The 18,740-nt window shown below is 38.9% G+C and overlaps 1 protein-coding gene across 1 annotated transcript in view; it reads right to left on the reverse strand.

Moving 5' to 3' along the window:
* The window catches only part of RAB10 (RAB10, member RAS oncogene family), an 80,287-nt gene extending 62,194 nt beyond the window's left edge, over window positions 1-18,093 (reverse strand). Inside the window, exon 1 of the mRNA XM_069495171.1 lies at window positions 17,433-18,093. Coding sequence (XP_069351272.1) covers window positions 17,433-17,559 — 127 coding nt within the window. The 5' untranslated portion in view covers window positions 17,560-18,093. The remainder of the gene's footprint in view (window positions 1-17,432) is intronic.
* Between the last annotated feature and the right edge of the window lie 647 nt (window positions 18,094-18,740).

Here is an 18,740-nt window from a genome sequence, read left to right on the forward strand (position 1 = left end):
TTGCTAATTTGTCTCCCTGCTGTCAATAACTCCCATATTAACAGTCTGGCATATATTCATATTCTTCTTTACACATATGAAAGTACACTTCTGAAACAGAAGAAAATGTCACACTTTAAATCTGAAGTCAGTGTTCCCTCTACAATTCTTGATGACATCTCAGAAAATTCAAACTCCGTAACAAGAATTTCAAGGCCTTCTACAACACAGCCCCAATTTATCTCCTGCCACACCTCCCATTCTAGCCACTTTCCACTACCTGTAGTTTCCAAACACACCATGTACCGACGATTCCATTCTTAAGCAGTTTCCTCTACCTGAAGATGCCCTCCAACCTCTACACCTTACTAACCATGCTGCAAGGCTCAGCTTAAATAAAACCTCTTCTGTGAGCCTACACTCCCAGTCAGAGCTTACCAGTCCCTCCCTTGTGCTTCCCACGCAACATCTTTACATACCTTTATTATCATTCACACATTTTATTGAGCAGTTGTTTCAGTGACTTACTAAATTATGAGCTCTCTGAAAAGAGAAACTTTCATATTTTTCCTTTCATTCCTATATAAACTATCATGTCCCGTATACACAATACATGCCAAATAAGAGTTTACCAACCAAACAAACCAAAACCCCTAGTATCAATGGTTGAAAAAGCCTATTTTTTGCCATAATTCAGATTTCAATTGGTGGCTCTAACAAATTTTAATTACTAAGAAACATGTACCTCAGGTATTTTCTCTTCTATTGTCAATAATTTCCTCTCTGCAATATACTATCAAAAGAGTTAGAATAAGCCATTAAAGAAAGTTTTCAGAGGCCAGGCATGGTGGCTCACACCTGTAATTCTAGCACTTTGGGAGGCTGAGATGGGAAGATGGCTCGAGGCCAGGAGTTCAAGACCAGCCCTGGGCAACAAAGTCAGACCCATATCTTTAAAAAAAAAAAAATTAGCCGGCACACACCACCATACCCTAAGTCCTAGCTACTCAGGAGGCTGAGGCAGGAGGATCGCTTGAGCTCAGGAGTTCGAGGTTGCTGTGAGCTAGGCTGACACCAAGGCACTCTAGCCGAGGCAACAGAGCAAGACTCCATCTCAAAAAAAATTTTTTTGCCTGAAGTCAAACAAGTGACAAAACAAATTTTAATTAATCCATGTTCTTTTTCTCTACACCATCTCCCCTACTACTCTGGCCATTGCTTAACCTCCTTGCTTGATTCCTATTCTGTCTATACCTTAAATGTTGGTATTTCTTGTAGTTTTTGGAAGTCTTCTCAATCCATACTCATTGAAGCTGCTATGACTTCAAGCAGTTTATTTCTCATACACAATATACAAATGTCTACTGGACATGCTAACCTAGATATCCTACAGGCACATGTCACAACTTGAAAACTTTTTATCAGGTCTCCAAGATCTGCTCCTACTTACATATTCCCTAGGTTAGTAGCAAAAAATTGACCCAGTGGCAGTACCAGAAATAGGTGGCACGATTAGATCTGTGCCACTCACTAACCCATCTATACGATGAAGTACAAGGTTATTGCCAGATCATATAAAGTACTCCACAGGTAGCACCACACAGTTTCTAAACACTTGATGCTCCCAACCCAAAAGGTCAATAAATAGGAGACTGGTTGAATACACTATGATATATCTAATGAAACACTACACAGTAGTTTAAAAAATGAAGAAACCATTTTAATACTGATAAGAAATGATCTCTAAGATACGTTATGTAAAAACACACAAGGGAAAGAACAATGCAAATATATGTACAATTTATGTAACAAAAGGGGAGAAAGATGATATGCCTACTTGTTTGTACATGCATAAAATACCTTTGGAAGAATATAAAACAACAGTAACTCTGTTTGCCTCTGGGGAGGGAGATTTTTAAACCTTTTGAATTTTGAACCAAATCACTACACACTCAGTAAAAAACAAAACAAAACAAAGGTTTTTAATGACCCATTAGAGGAAAAAGAATCACAGAACAGCAAAGGAACTGAGCAATAGTTACATTTCCAGAACAAAATCCCAGAAACTATATTCAAACAAGTTTAAAAAAAAAAAAAAAGTATGACAAAGATCAAGAAAAAGAAGGAGGTAGAAACAACTTTTAGTTTCTTATCAAGCCTCCTAAACTTAAAATATTAAGTAGATAGTGATGTTTACTACACCATTATTTGTAATTAGTTTTTAAAAGAAAACTACATATTCAACAGCAAGTTTTTCTTACTATTTATGTGATATATTTTATTTAATAGCATGACCTTGGTTCTCAAACTTCAGCATGTATCAAATCATCTGGAAAGCTGTGTCAAAACAGCTCAAGTTTCTGATTCAATACATCAGCACTGGAACCAAAGAATTTGCACTTCCATTTTGGAACCACTGTCTTCAGTCACTCCACATTTCAAAAATGGATCATTCTTTATCATCTTTAAGGAAAATTAACCAATCACAGACCAAATTACACAATGGTTAAGGAAGGTCAAAGACTGCCTAAAAGCACATCATCCACTGAAGCGCATCATGGTAGTTACATAAAAAAATTTAACTGACAAACTGCAAGGAGATGAGCCAAGCTGTAATATTAAATACTATTCCATGGTGCACTTCAAAATCTACAAAACAACATATGATCAAGTAAATACCAAGCAGGCACACCATGCCATTGTTTCCAGGAAGATGTGTTTTATAAAAGAACAAAAAGTAACAAAAATTTTAAATTATTTACTACTGAAATTAAATTAGCTATGATACTTTAAGCTTTAAATTAATGTATAAGATTCAGTAATTCCACTTCTGGGTATATATCCAAAGGAACAAAAATTGGTATGTCAAAGAGATATCTGCACTCGCACATTCATTTCAGAATTATTCACAATAGACAAGACATGGAAGCAACTTAAGTGGGCATCAACAGATGAATGGATAAAGAAAATATGGTATATACACAATGGAATATTATACAGCCTTTAAAAAAGGAAATTCTGTCATTCACAAGAACATGGATGGAACTGGAAGATACAATATTAAGTGAAATAAACCAGGCACAGAAAGACAAATAATGTATGATCTCATTTATATGGGGAATCTAAAAAAAAAAAAGTGGATTTCAGAGAAACAAAATAGAAAGGTAGTTACCAGAGGCTTGCGGGGGAGGAGGAGGGATACAAAAAGGGAAGATGTTGATCAAAGGGTACAAACTTTCAGTTAGACTGGAGAAGTAAGTTTTAGTGATGTATTTGCACTACATGGTGGCCACAGTTAATAATAATGTATTCTATTAATGTATTTCAAAACTGATAAAAGAACAGATTTTTAAGTTCTTGCCACAAAAAAAAAGTTGATGAGGTGATGGCTATGTTAATTAGCTCCAATGACTCCTTCTACAATATATACATACATCAAAACATCACACTGTACCCCATAAATATACATAATTGTTTTCAATTAAAAATAAATAGATGTTTTAAAAATTAATGTTTAGACCTTCCAAAGCCTGTTAACAAAAAAATTTTTTTTACCAATTCTTTCTTTCTGGCCATTCATTCCTATCATTCAACAAATAAATTCACCTAACAGCAGATGATAAAACAAACTATATTTGAGAATACAGCACCCTAAAAAAATTCTCATTCAACTGGGCAATTTTTAACTCACTATATTTACTAAAATTCAATAGAACATCAGAAAAAAGGCAACAAGTTCAAAGAATTAGTTTATTCAGTGGGGAACACTTTTATGGGGCTAGAGAGTAGTAGTCCAAGGGTAGACAGAATTCCAAGTATGGGGATGTTATCTAAGTCTGACTTACGTGTTGAAAGGGCAAAGTGTGCTTAATTAAACCACTCCTTGAATTGGAAATCATAATTAAATAGGAAGATCACAACCTAAGGCAAAGGGTAAGAGCATTCATACACACACACACGTATTGCTTCATTACCAGTGACCTAAAAGAGTGCCTGCTAAATAAAAATCATAACCTAGTAAAAAATCAAAATCAGTTCAATAAAGTCTGTGTTTGGGGCTAAAGAAGAAGGTTTAAAATGCCTAGTGTTTGGGGAAAAAAAGTTCTGTAATTTTTGGCACCTATGCATAAAAACATCTTAATAAGGAAAAATTTTCCGAAGAGAAACTGAAGAAAAATTAAAGAGGGATGTCATGGTATTATAGTCTAACTATTAGTTACATTGAATTTCATCAGGTTGACATTGAAATACTTTTTATTCCCCTAAGCACTCATTAACCTTTAGCCACAAATAGCTCCACAAATTAAATAGTCCACATGTTGCTTAATTTACAGTTACCTGTGTTATAAGATATTACTATTTAATATTTTTATTAGGATATTTTACTGTACAGGGAAACACAAAGTGCAAAACCCTGACTTACAGTCCAAAAACCCTACTATTCTTCTGAGAGAGACATATTAAGTTAATCACATGGCTGATCTCCCATAAGTCCATCTTAAAGGTTAAGTCTAAGCCAGTTTCAGTTTCACTAAGATGCTATTTATGGCTCTGACATTCACACATCTGTGCAGACCATTTTTTAGTCCATTTAATATAGAGAAATTACTTCTTTAAACGTATTATTCAACATGGAAAAATCCTTTTGTTTATCTCCAAAACTGGTTCACTAACATTTCAAAGGATAGCCCTCCAACAATCCTACTACTTGAGAATTACATAGTATTAAGTTTGCCTTACTTATCCAGGCTCAAACTTTGTATTATATTCCCCCTTAGGGCTTCACTTTTTCCACTGATGTATCCTGATTTTTATTTATCTTTGTGGATGAATATAAGAAATTTTTATTATTTTATAATAAATCATTTATCTAGCACCTTGCAGAAAAATTATTCCACACAAATTAAACTGATTATACTTAAAGCACCAACACCTAGTTGTTTTTCATTATCTCTCCAAAATGTATCAAACTTTCTTACCTTTACAGAGACTACTAAAGATAAAAGAATTTCTTCTCTGGGGTAGGGGGGGAGCAAGGGCAAGATACATAACCTAAACTTTTGTACCCCCATAATATGCTGAAATAAAAAAAAAAAAAAAAGAATTTCTTCTCATTGGTCATCACCATCGATTTGTAAATCTTTAACCATATAGTCAAGTAATACAACCTTAATCACTTTAGGTCTCCTCCCTTAACTGTGCATCTGGTTATCACTTCCACTGGCTACACAGGTTACCTGCATAACAGCAAAAGTTTGCTGCTTCACAACTGTTTTGAGCTTAATAAAATGAGGTTAATATTCAAAGTTAGTAAGGCACTAAGAAAACACCAATATTGTATGTGGCTTTCATTTAGGGGATATGTGAATATATATTTTGTTTATTCTAAATCTCAACTGTAGTCAGAGACTAATAGAAGATTAATCTCTAGATAAATGTGGGGTTATTAAACTGGGTGTTGAAAATTCTCTATCTTAAAAAAAATGTTCTACATCTTTCTTGAGGTACAGCAACCATAACTATGAAGAAAACAAAACAGAAAAATAAGTTGACTTAAAAGGCATAAAGTGGCTGGGTGTGGTGGTTCACGCCAGTAATCCCAACACTTTGGGAGGCCTAGGTGGGAGGATTGCTTGAGGCCAGGAATTCAAGACCAGCCTGGTCAACATATTGAGACACTGCCTCTACAAAAAAAATTTAAAAATTAGCTGGGCATGGTGGTACGCACCTGTAGTCCCAGCTACTTGGGAGGCAGGAGAGTCACTTGAACCCAGGAGTTTGAGGCTGCAGTGAGCTAGAATCATGCCACTGTACTCTAGCCTATCAACCAAGAGAGACGGTGTCTCTTTAAAAAAAAAAAAGGGGGGGTGCCATAAAGCTTGCATTTTCTACAACATAGAATGTCTCAGAAGAGCAGCAAAGGTACTGAGAATTAAAGTGTAACTTCAAATACTAACAAAGTAGTGGTATTTTGGCACATTTTTTCAGAATCCCCCACTAGACAAGGGCAGGCACCAAATCTATACTACTACTCACCACTGCATCCCTAGTGCTTAGCAGAGGATGCCTAAAACATTCTAAAACCTCAACTTTTTTTTAATAAATGGCAAATGCAAAAAATTATAGCTTAATTTCCTAGTATACAAAAAAGTGACTATTCACCTCAAAATACAGATCTTCAATCTATTTTGACTCAAAATACTACATCACACGCAAAATAAACTCTCCTGAGAAAAATAAAAGCAAATGTACCAAAATGCGACAACTGGCGAATCTACAGGAAGATCTAAGGCGATTCATTATAATGAGTATCTTAACTTTTCTGTATGTTTGAAATTTTTCAAAATAAGTTTTTAAAATTCTTATTCACTAAGGCAAAGAGGTAATGTTTAAACAATTGTTCTGATATATCATAGCGTATCATAACCTTCCATAGCACTCCTGCCCATTTATTATGCTGAATATATATCCTCAAACACTAAAATATGCAAAAAGACACTACGAGATTTTCAAAAATTCAACTTACTCATTAATGTCTAATTTAAGGAAGATAAAAGCGTTTTTGCATGACTAAGAATATATAAAGAGATAGAATAACTCCTCCCACTTTGTAAGCATAAATATTTACTGGGAGGTTTCAAAGCAGCAAAAATCAACAATTAGATATCTTATTCAATGCTAAGTGCCATAATATATATAATATAGGGGACCCACTGCAAATTCTCTAGAATATGAATTTGTTGTTCAGTATCTCATAAAATAGTATCCATCAAGAGTACAATATTGAAATTTAAGACTACAGTTCTACTTTGTGCAAAAAGCAAACATACTGTATTTCCCCCAACTAAATCATCCAAGAATTACACATCTAAATTAAAGCTGTCTCTTTTAAATGTCACAGTCACGGAACTACTTTGATTCCCTACCATATTCATTTGACTATCCTAAATGACAAAATCTCACTACTTTGAGGACAGACTGAACATTTACAAAAACAGTAGCAAAATATCATTCATCCCTACATGGCATGAGTTAAAAAGTGGAGTCAAAATCATTTGGAGGCCGGGTGCGGTGGCTCACGCCTGTAATCCTAGCACTCTGGGAGGCCGAGGTGGGAGGATCGCTCGAGGTCAGGAGTTCGAGACCAGCCTGAGCAAGAGCAAGACCTCGTCTCTACTAAAAATAGAAAGAAATTATCTGGCCAACTAAAAATATATATAGAAAAAATTAGCTGGGCATGGTGGTGCATGCCTGTAGTCCCAGCTACTCGGGAGGCTGAGGCAGTAGAATCACTTAAGCCCAGGAGTTTGAGGTTGCTGTGAGCTAGGCTGACGCCACGGCACTCACTCTAGCCCAGGTAACAGAGCGAGACTCTGTCTCAAAAAAAAAAAAAGAAACTAAAAACACAGATTTTAAGGAATAGCCAATAAGAAAAAGCTACTAGAAATTAAAAGTATAACAGCTTGGCCGGGCGCGGTGGCTCACGCCTGTAATCCTAGCACTCTGGGAGGCCGAGGCGGGTGGATTGCTCAAGGTCAGGAGTTCGAGACCAGCCTGAGCGAGACCCCGTCTCTACTAAAAATAGAAAGACATTATATGGACAACTAAAAATCTATATAGAAAAAATTAGCCAGGCATAGTGGCGCATGCCTGTAGTCCCAGCTACTCGGAAGGCTGAGGCAGTAGGATCGCTTAAGCCGAGGAGTCTGAGGTTGCTGTGAGCTAAGCTGACGCCACGGCACTCACTCTAGCCTGGGCAACAAAGTGAGACTCTGTCTCAACAAAAAAAAAAAAAAAAAAAAAAAAAAAAAGAAAGAAACTAAAAGTCTAACAGCTGAAATAAAATCTTCAATAGAAAGGTTAAAAGATAAAGTCAAAGAAATTTCCCAGGCTAGGCACAGTGGCTCATGCCTGTAATCCTACCACTCTGGGAGGCCAAGGCGGGAGGATTGTTTGAGCTCTAGAGTTCCAGATCAGCCTGAGCAAGAGTGAGACCCCACCTCTACTAAAAACAGAAAAATTACCCAGGCATCATGGCATGCACCTGTAGTCCCAACTACTCAAGAGGCTGAGGCAGGAGGATCGCTTGAGCCCAGGAGTTCCAGGTTGCAGTGAGCTACGTTGATGACACTGCACTCTACCCAGGGTGACAGAGTGAGACTCTTTCTGGGGGGGAAAAAAAAAGGAAATTGACGCCTCCCCCATCCTACCCCACCTCACTCCCCTGCTTCATGTAAAAAAAGAAAAGAAAAGAAAAGAAAAGAATTTCCCAGACAGTAGAGTAAATTAGCAAAGTTGGAAGATAGGAATAAGACAATCCAGGAAGCCCAACATCCAATTAAAAAGAAAACAGAAAATAAAGGGAAGAAAATCACAGGGAAAAAAACGCAAGAAAATTTCAAGAAGGTAAGAACATGATTGTGAATTTTGTTACTAGGAATTTAAAAAATTAAAATTTCCAGAGACAAACTACACTACTAGAGGTTAATTACTATCCTATTAATAAGAGGCCAGTCCAGCCTGTAATCCCAGCACTGGAGGTTGAGAGGGGAGGATCGCTTGAGCTCAGGAGTTCAAGATCAACCTGGACAACATGGTGAATCCCTATTTCTACAAAAAAAAATTTGTTTTAAATTAGCTGGGCTGGGTGGCATGCACAGGAGGTCCTCGCTACTGGGGAGGCTAACTAAGGAGGAAGGATCACTACAGCCCAGGAGTTGAAGATTCCAGCCTCGGTGACACAGTGAAGAAATGAAGAAAGAAAGAATAAAGAATCAGAATGGTATTGAACTTACCAGCAACATGAAAAAACAGAAGACAATAGAGTAATGCTATCAAAATCCTAAGGAAAAATTGTTTTCAACCTAGAAATTTACACCTTGTCAAACACTCAACTGAGAGAAAGGGAAGAAGAATTAAGATAGTCAAACATGGAAAGTCTCAAAAAAATTTCCTTTACCATATACCATTTTTTTGCAAGAAGATACTAGAGGATGATATGTTCCAACACAGTAAATCAACAAAGATAGGTATGGCAAAAAAAATAGGGTATTACACACAGGACAGAAACAGGATAATTCCCGAGGCAACAGCTAGCTATGCAACAGTCCTAATTATTATAATAACCAGTCCATTACTGAAATAGGAAGGAAAAAAGATCTAGAAGAGAGGTATGCAGGAAAACAATAGAAACCAAAAGATTTTCTCTTTGATGGTTTGACTATGGAAATTCATTTTAAGAGGTTGTTGGAGGACACAGGAAAATGGAAATTAATCAAACAAAGAGAATTTTTAACTTCAGAAAAAAGGAAATATAGGAGACTACATGGCTAAACAGGGAATATTTACATGGGCATATTAACACAACTACTGCATATCAATTTAACAGAGAATTGGGACAGAGAGTAGGATGAGGTTATACAAGGTTAAAATTCCCATCTGAAAGTAATCTTTTAGCATATCTTTTGAAAATACAGAGGTATAATAACAGAAGAAAGAGCTAAAGGATGCCTCTGAAGAGCATGACTGGAGGTAGAGAGAGGATGAGACAAGAGGTTGCTTTTTTTTATTACTATAAATCTTTTTATCACTGATAAGAATAAACATTAATTTTAAAAATCAGAAAGCACAGTGTAAATTATGATGACAGCCAATCACTAAGTCAATTTTCAGTCTTGTAGGATCACACAGAATCTCTGAAACCTTCAGAACATCTACACCTGTGATCCCCAACCCCTGGTTCTGGTCCATGGCCTATTAGGAACCCAGCCACCCAACATCAACTGAGCTCCGCCCACCCCCACCCCCGCCTCGCCCCTACCCCTGTCTGTGGAAAAATTGTCTTCTATGAAACTTAGGAACCTGCCCAGCAAGCGAGCAAAGCTTCATCTGTATTTACAGCCACTCCCCTCCCCATCACTGGCACCACTGCATGAGCTCCACCTCCACCTCCCACTCCATGGAAAAACTGTCTTCCATGAAACCAGTTCCTGGTGCCAGAAAGGTTGGGGACCACTGATCTCTGTCATCTGATGTAACTAATATGAGCTAGAGGACAGGGGTGGGGAAAGACCCGCACATTCATTAAATGACATAAGAGCAACAGGACATCCCTTCCAAAGGCAAAAACAAACATGAACCTCAACCTAAACCCTACACACATACAAAAATAACTCAAAATAGATCACAGGTTCATATGTAAAACATAAAACTATAAAACTTTTAGGGAAAAAAAAGCAGAAGAGACTCTTTGGGATCTAGGATAGACAGAATTCCTAGACACTGAAAGCATGATCCATAAGAAGAAAACCCAAAAGCATGATCCATAAATTGGACCGCATCAAAATTTAAAATTTTTTGCTCTGTGAAAGCCCACATGAAAATACAAGCTATAGACTGGTAGAAAATATTTGCAAACCACATATCCAATAAAGGACTAGAATTTTAAATGTTTAAAGGACTCTCAAAACTCAACAGTTAAAAAACAACCCAACTAGAAAATGGGCAACTGTATGAACAGACATCTTACCAAAGACATATACAGATGGCAAATAAGCACATAAAGAGATTTTTCAACACCTTTGGCCATTAGGGAAATGCAAATTAAAAATTCAATGAGACTATCACTACACAGTTATCAGAATGGCTAAAATACAAAACTATAACACCACCAAATGCTGGTGAGGCTGTGGAGAACTGGATCACTCATACACTTCTGGGGGGAGTCTAAAATGGTACAGCCACTGAGGAAACAGTTGGTAGTTTCTCATAAAAGTAAACATGCAATTATTGTGTGACCTAGCAATTGCAGTCTTGGGCATTTGTTCCAGAGAAATGAAAACTTATGATCACAAAAAACCCACATGCAAATTATTCATAGCAGCTTTATTTATAATGGCCAAAAACTGAAATCAGCCTAGATGTTCCTCAACAAGTAAATGATTAAAAAATATGTGGTACATGCTTATCATGAAATATTACTTAACAATAAAAAAAAACTACTGATACAAACAACTTGGATGAATCTCCAGGGAATTATGCTGAGTGGGGGGGAAAAAAAGCCAATCTCAAAAGGTTACACCCTATATGATTTGATCCACATAACATTTGTGAAATGACAAAATTTTAGAAATGGAGGACAGATTCATAGTTACCAAGGTTTACAGGGGAGAGTATGATTATAGAAGTATGGGGAAGTATGATTATAGAAAACATGAAGAATCCTTGTCCCTTGGTTTGACAGTGGTGGTAAATACATGAACCAACACGAGTGGTAAAATTATAAAGAATTTAATATACACAAATGAATACAAATAAAACTGGGGAAATTTTAATAATAGTGGTGTATTATACACCAGAAGTCATTGTCCTGGTTGTGATGTTATACCACAGTTTCTCAAAAATGTTATCATTAAGAGAAACTGGGGGCCGGGCACGGTGGCTCACGCCTGTAATCCTAGCACTCTGGGAGGCCGAGGTGGGCGGATCGTTTGAGCTCAGGAGTTCGAGACCAGCCTGAGCAAGAGCGAGACCCCATCTCTACTAAAAAAAAAATAGAAAGAAATTATATGGACAGCTAAAAATATATATAGAAAAAAAAATTAGCCGGGCATGGTGGTGCATGCCTGTAGTCCCAGCTACTCAGGAGGCTGAGACAGGAGGATCGCTTGAGCTCAGGAGTTTGAGGTTGTTGTGAGCTAGGCTGACGCCACGGCACTCACTCTAGCCTGGGCAACAGAGTGAGACTCTGTCTCAAAAAAAAAAAAAAAAAAAAAAAAGTCTGCATAAGCATTGCTAATAATATGAAAGAAACACATCAACACTGTCTTCTGTTCTGATTTTGATTTCTACTTTTTGGGTCTCCAGAAAGATGGTTTTTCCATTTTCTAATGTTTTACAACCTTGGATGCTCTGTTTCTGGGTCATATTGGAAACACAGCATCCCATCACCAGTTGCTGTTTTCCTCAAAAACATATTATTTTGCATCTCTGGAAAGAAGAATAAACATCAAGCAATCACTTATGCATGCGACCCAATATACATGGCACTGTCTCCAAAGAAAACACTCTTCTCATTTCAGATTTCCCTTCACATTGAGTTTCCTTCAACACAATTTTATTCTGATCATCTTTTCAAATTCCTTTTCTTAACCAAATTTACAGAACTAATACCATTAACCCTCAATTATTCATCTATTTGAGGAAACCAACTCCATGATCTTTACAAGACTTTAATCAATCTTATGGGTTGAGACAATAAGCTCAACACCCTTTGTAGCTCCTTTAAACTCTTCCTTTATATAAAAAAAAAAAATCAAATTAAATTTTTAAAAAGCTGGGCATGGTGGTTCCCATAGTCCCAGCTACTCGGGAGGCTGTGGTGGGAGAAATCACTCGAGCCCAGGAGTTTGAGGCTGCAATGAGATATGATCATGCCACTGCACTCTAGCCTGGGCTACAGAGCAAGACCCTGTCTCTAAAAAAGTAAAATAGAATAAAAAATAATAAATTCTTTTGAGTATAACTTTGAAGTGGAAAGACTGGTTCAAGTGGTAATTCCATTTTTAATTTTTTGAGCAACCACTATATTGTTTCCCAGTGCAACTACACCATTTCACATTCCCACAAGCAATGCACCAGGGCTCCAATTTCTCTACATCCTCACCAACACTTGTTTTGTGGGTTTTTTTTTTTTTTTATTATAGCCATCCTGATGGGGGTAAACTAACATTTCACTGTGGTTTTGATTTGCATTTCCCTAATTATTAGTGATGCTGAACATCTTTCCATGTGCCAATTATTTGGCTGTTTATCTTCTTTAGAGGAATGTCTTCACAGTTTTCAATCAATCCTGAAAGTACAAGTTCAAATGAGAAAAATTCCTTAGGTGCTCTGGCATTCTTGTAGCACGAGCTGTTGCCTAAGTATTACAGCAAAGCCTAGACACATTTAATATGACAAAGGCTTTTGCTCATTTCTCTAAAAAGTAGCTGCTCCCTATAAAATGGGCTCAGTTTGATTTAATCAATCAGTTATTAAATGCACATTAGTGAAACCAATCTACTCTTCCAGAGCTTAGCAAAAACACTCAGACAACAAAATGGATGTATTATACCCCTTCAAGGGGCAAAAGCCTTTACCAACTTAATTTCTTACATGCAGGCCAGAGACTATTTCCCAATGGAAGATATTCCCTATGGAAAAAGCAGTAAGTCTAGGGGTGGAGGGAGAATTAATGACACCAAAATGTAGTACATCCAGTAGAAACAGCCTACTAAAAATTTGTGCTTTGGGGACAAGTCCATGTAAGTACCATATCACACTAATGGATAATCCTTTCCGGAGCTCGTACTACCAAGACAGTTATGGTCAAATCAACCACTGAAATCTGCTCATCCAAAACCAGTAACTCTCTTAAACAATTACTTTTCAAATAGTCTTTGAATTTCTAAGACCAGTCTTACCCTAAAATTGCTCTATTAGACAAATAGCTAATATTCTTAAGTAAAATCTGATCCCAACTTACTTCCCATAATGCTCAGAAAGTGGGTAAGAAGGAAAATATTAGAATAAACTAGCCCCAATCCCATATTAAGGAGGACCTTGATTGTACTACCTGTCTACCTACCTGTCTTCCTTTATTCATTATTTATCATGCATCCATTAAATGCAGGTACTCTCCTAGGTGCTTAGCAGGTATCAGAAAAAAAAAAAAAAGACAAAGATCTCTGCCCTTGTTCCACTTATATTCTAGTGTCCCTGGGCTCACTCTGAGATTGGTTGAGTGTGGAACATACCATTAATTTGATTTTGCAACTCTGCAATAAATCTGACCATAAACATACAAAATTTCTAATACGGATGTGTGAGAATTGAAAATTTACAGAAAAATATAAACACAGTAGTCTTTGTGATATTATAAGCACCATAAATCTACAAAAATTATTTCTTCAAAGAATAGCCAGTACGAAGCTAAAATGACCGTGCATGAAATACTGAGGGCCTGCCTTATTTTAGCAGTATGGTCCTTCTAAACACCTGTAAGATAACTACTTCTATACAAACTCCCCAGGATGTTTTAACAGTCAAGTGACAACTCACACATTTCACTACCATTTATACTTAAGTGAATACTCTAGATTAAAAAAACAACAAACCCTAGTCACCTGATAAAATTTAAAATATATTTCCAGGCTCAGGTACCTTAAAAAAAAAAAAAAAGAAAGAAAGAAAGAAAATTTAAAATATCCTAAAAGTAGTATACATTCAAATTATTTCTAGGGGGAGCATATATTCAAGGCAACTTGAACCTATGACTCCCAGGCTTAAAAATAAACATACACACACACACACCACACACACACAAAAAAAAGTATTTCAACTGGCTACTCTAGATTATTTAGAGATGCACTGTCCAATATGGTAGCCACTAGCCACATGTGGTTATTAAGCACTTAAAATACACCTAATCTAAATTGAGATGAGCTGTAAGTATAATTTACACAACAGAGAAAAAGAATGCAAAACATATCAACAATTTTTTAAATCTTGATTACACAATAAAATATTAAATAACACTTTAGATATGAGTTAAAATACATTATTAAAATTGTCTTTTCTTTTACCATTTTACATTTGCCATTTTAAAAATATTATGTGGCAGGCCGGGCGCGGTGGCTCACGCCTGTAATCCTAGCACTCTGGGAGGCCGAGGGGATCGTTTGAGCTCAGGAGTTCGAGACCAGCCTGAGCAAGAGCGAGACCCCATCTCTACTAAAAATAGAAAGAAATTATATGGACAACTAAAAATATATATAGAAAAAATTAGCCGGGCATGGTGGTGCGTGCCTGTAGTCCCAGCTACTCGGGAGGCTGAGACAGGAGGATTGCTTGAGCTCAGGAGTTTAAAGTTGCTGTGAGCTAGGCTGACGCCACGGCACTCACTCTAGCCTGGGCAACAAAGTGAGACTCTGTCTCAAAAAAAAAAAAAAAAAAAAATATTATGTGGCTGATGTTACTGCTTTTGGACAGCACTGGTTTGAGGCAACAGGAGACTTCTAAACCTGTGAACAGAGCTAATACATGAATGTGTTTGAACTGTACTCAGAATTTATTCATTTTCTAAGCTTACACTATTCAACGTCTTACATATGTGAATATCAAACATTTTTATATCAAACTATAAAAATGTCAAATTCTAAAGTGAAATTGTTCAACAGAGCACCAACAAATATTTGGGTGACCACAGTGTGCAGGACATTCAATCCATAAAGTAACAGTTCTGCCACACTTCAGTAGAACAGTCACATATTCTATATATAGCTAATATGCACTGTGCTACAAAGTACCTGGCACCATGCTAAGTGCTTTACTCACTGATACATAAAATCTTCCCAACTACCCTATGCGGTAGACACTATTCTTAACGCTATTTTTATGAAGAACATGAAGCAGAGAGAGCTTAAGTAACTTTCCAAAGTTGCACAGCTATTATAGTAACCTGTGGAACCAGGATTCTAACCCAGCAGGCTTGATCCAAAAACATCACACATTTTCCCAAGTAAAGGGTCTACAAAAAAGATTATGCCATTATCTTATAGGATTGGGTTTTAGTTGTGGATACACACCCTATACAAAAAGACTGTAGTAGATGGAGTTAACGCCTTGCTTCCTACTCTCCACCTGCACCCTTTTCGATAACAAGCTAAAGTTTACCCCATGAATTAAATCCTGTACCTTACTATAGGTTTGTTCTACGCTCCCTTTTCCAGAAAGGCATTATCTGGCCCCTCTGGCCCAATTCCTATTTGTACTACAGACTTCATTATAAATATCTTCATGCAGGCCTACTCAGACTCTACACAATTTAAGAGTCACTTCTCCTTCCTATGCTTACTACTGTAGCAATTTCCACACTCCATTATGATTATCCTCAGTAGAATGTTCTTCAAGGAGTCTACTGTGTTCACCACTTATCTCCAGTGCCTAAAACAGTGCCTAGCATTAGATGTTCAAAAAGTATTTGCTGACTGATCTAACCATCTGACCCACCCAGCTACAGCTAAAAGTGGAATATTAAAAGCAAACTTAAGTACTAAGAAGTGCTAACCCACAAGGCAGAGAAGTAGTTCTTTAAAGTTTCAAAAAATTTGTGGCTGACCAAGAGAACAATATGATACTCAGGAAATAATGACCATGATGATTTCTCCCCCCACAAAGTGAAATAAAATTTACTTAAAATAATCACTTGTCCAATTTCAGTATAATTTGTTTCATAAAAATGAATTAAGTAGCTGATATTTTTTCGTAAAAAGCCGAAACCAATGATTTCAGCAATGCTATAAATTGTTTGAAATCAGTTTAATTTTGACAATTCCCAGAGTTAGATGACTGCAGTTGCTTTTTTAAATCATCTCAATATAAAATTAGTTACGTTTAAAAATGGGTTTCGTTGCACTGCCCCAATGCTGAATGCTGGGTGACAAGGCAAGTGACAGAGGCAACCATGTGTCCTTTAAGAAACTTATTGGGAAAGGAATGGGTTTCACATAAAATTAATTTAACATAATTAGTGTTAGTGCCACTAAATTTTCTAACCAGAGTCAAAAGGGACTTTCCTAGAGTCTTCCCTTTTCTTTTCCTAAACGGGAAACCCAATTAAAAAGGTCAATCTTTAGCTCTTACTTCCACACTAATTCTGAAACGTGGTGAAAGTACAGTAAAAGTCCTTATGGCTATGACTAGAAAAATATTTTCCTGTAAATTCTAGGGTCAAACAAAATAGAAGGGAGAACTTGACTTCATTCCGTCGGGTTTGAAGGCAGAAATTGATCAATTCTCTTAGATTACTGTTTCTGTTGATGACTCCAAAAGCATTGTACGGCAAACATGCCACAGAGTCCCAACCCAAGCGCGAAGAGCCTCCGACTGACATATCAATGGATTAGTCAACGCGGGCAACTCTTCCCCTCTAATTTGCCTTAATTATTCTTCACACAAATCCTCAAGTTTACTCTAAGTTACAACCAGATGGAATCTTCTCTTTGCCCTAAAGTATAAATTCAGGCCTTTCCCAAATAGCTAGTACTGCTTCAGTCACAACCACTAAAATATATCGCTTAGAAATATCACACATCTAGAAATTCCAAGCAAATGTGGAAAAAGCCAGTCCAGTTGCTTAAAGAATTAGGATTCTGGAACGTGGTTAAATGTTGCATATTTTGTAACAGCAGGCACTGAGCAGAGTGGGAGACTCGAAAGCAAAAGACCGGATGGAAAGCATGGGAAGACCCCGCCCCAGTAAGCTCGATGCCGATTCAAACAGTAAGTTGGGTCTGTCGTTTGGAATGGGAATCACTGAAACAAAGGCGTATATTACGGGAAGCAAGATGTCTGGAGTAAAAGAAACGGTCTGCAGCTACACAGACCATACACCATCCTCCCACGGGTCTTACCTATGGTGGAAATGAAGGTGGTATTGAAGGCATCATCCGAAAAACGAAAAAGGACGCAGGTCTTCCCCACTCCCGAGTCCCCGATCAGGAGCAGCTTGAAAAGCAGGTCGTACGTCTTCTTCGCCATTGGGAGGAGCGGCTCAGGCTCTCGCCGCCGGCGGCCCCAAGGGATCGGTCCCTCTCACTACGGCCAACTCCTCACTCGGGCGTTCTCAGGCCGAAGGACCGGGGAAGCGTGGGAAAAAAGGAAGACTCGAGAGGGCGCGGAGGGCCTACGAACGGCCTTGTTGAAGAAGCTCCAATGGTGACGGCGTCCGGTGCCTCCGAGGGCGGCGACCGCGGCTCCGCAGCCTCTCCCAGCCGCTCCGCCCGGTTCCGGGGAGTCAGTCGGGACAAAATGGCCTCCCCTCCCCCTTCAGGGCTGCTCGGCCGGGACGCTCCCACGATCGAGCAAGCGAGCTCTGCCGTCGAGGGAGCGCGGCGGGCGTGAGGACAGTCTCTCTCCGGAACAGAAACTCCGGCGCTAGCACCCGGCGAGGACAGCGAAGGAGGACCCCCGAGCCTACGAGCTCAGCTACATAGCCCCAGGAAGCCGAGCCGCCCCGGCCTGAGCCACCTTTTCCCCGTGCCCTCTCACGCCGGCGTGCGCGCTGCCTGAGACGCACGCAAGGACGTACGCCCGCCCTTCCCTCCCGCCCTCGCCCTGCGGTCCGCCTCTGCGCACGCGCGCAAGAGGGTGTGGGGCACGTAGGGGTGAAGAGTGGAGCGCTCAGGTCTCCGAGCCTCAGTCTGAGGCCCGACCGAGAGGCGAGAGGGGCGGGGCTCGAGAGGGCGAGGCCGCGGGCGCGCTCCCCGTGGCTGCCTGATAGGGTGCGCAGCGCTACGAGCACGCCCCGCGGGAGGTGCTGCCCAGTGACTGCGCAGGCGCGGCACGGTGAAGTAGCCGGGGACACCGCCCCCTCTTTTGCTTCCCGGGGTCGCCCGGCAGACTGTGTCGGGGGTTCCTTTGCACGGCGTTTGTGTGGTGTGTGGAGCTGAACAGCTCGGCGCAGCGATGGGCGTGGGTGGCCATGGACTCTTGTGTAGGCGTAGCTCGTAAATTCGAGAAAAAGTAGCGCCTGGGTCACTTAATGGAGACTTTGCTAAAACGGGACGCCTGCTGGAGTGCTCTCCGTCGTGGGCTAGCCGTGACAGGAGAAACACCAGGGCTCCATGCCGGTTTACTTACAGAGCAAGGAGTTTGAAATGGGAAAACTGGCCACGCTGCTGGGGTTGGGATGATGTAATCGGCCTTCCTGGGCTGGAAGA

This window comes from Eulemur rufifrons, chromosome 19 (genome assembly GCF_041146395.1).
Source record: "Eulemur rufifrons isolate Redbay chromosome 19, OSU_ERuf_1, whole genome shotgun sequence".
In the NCBI taxonomy this organism is placed as follows: Eukaryota; Metazoa; Chordata; class Mammalia; order Primates; family Lemuridae; genus Eulemur; species Eulemur rufifrons.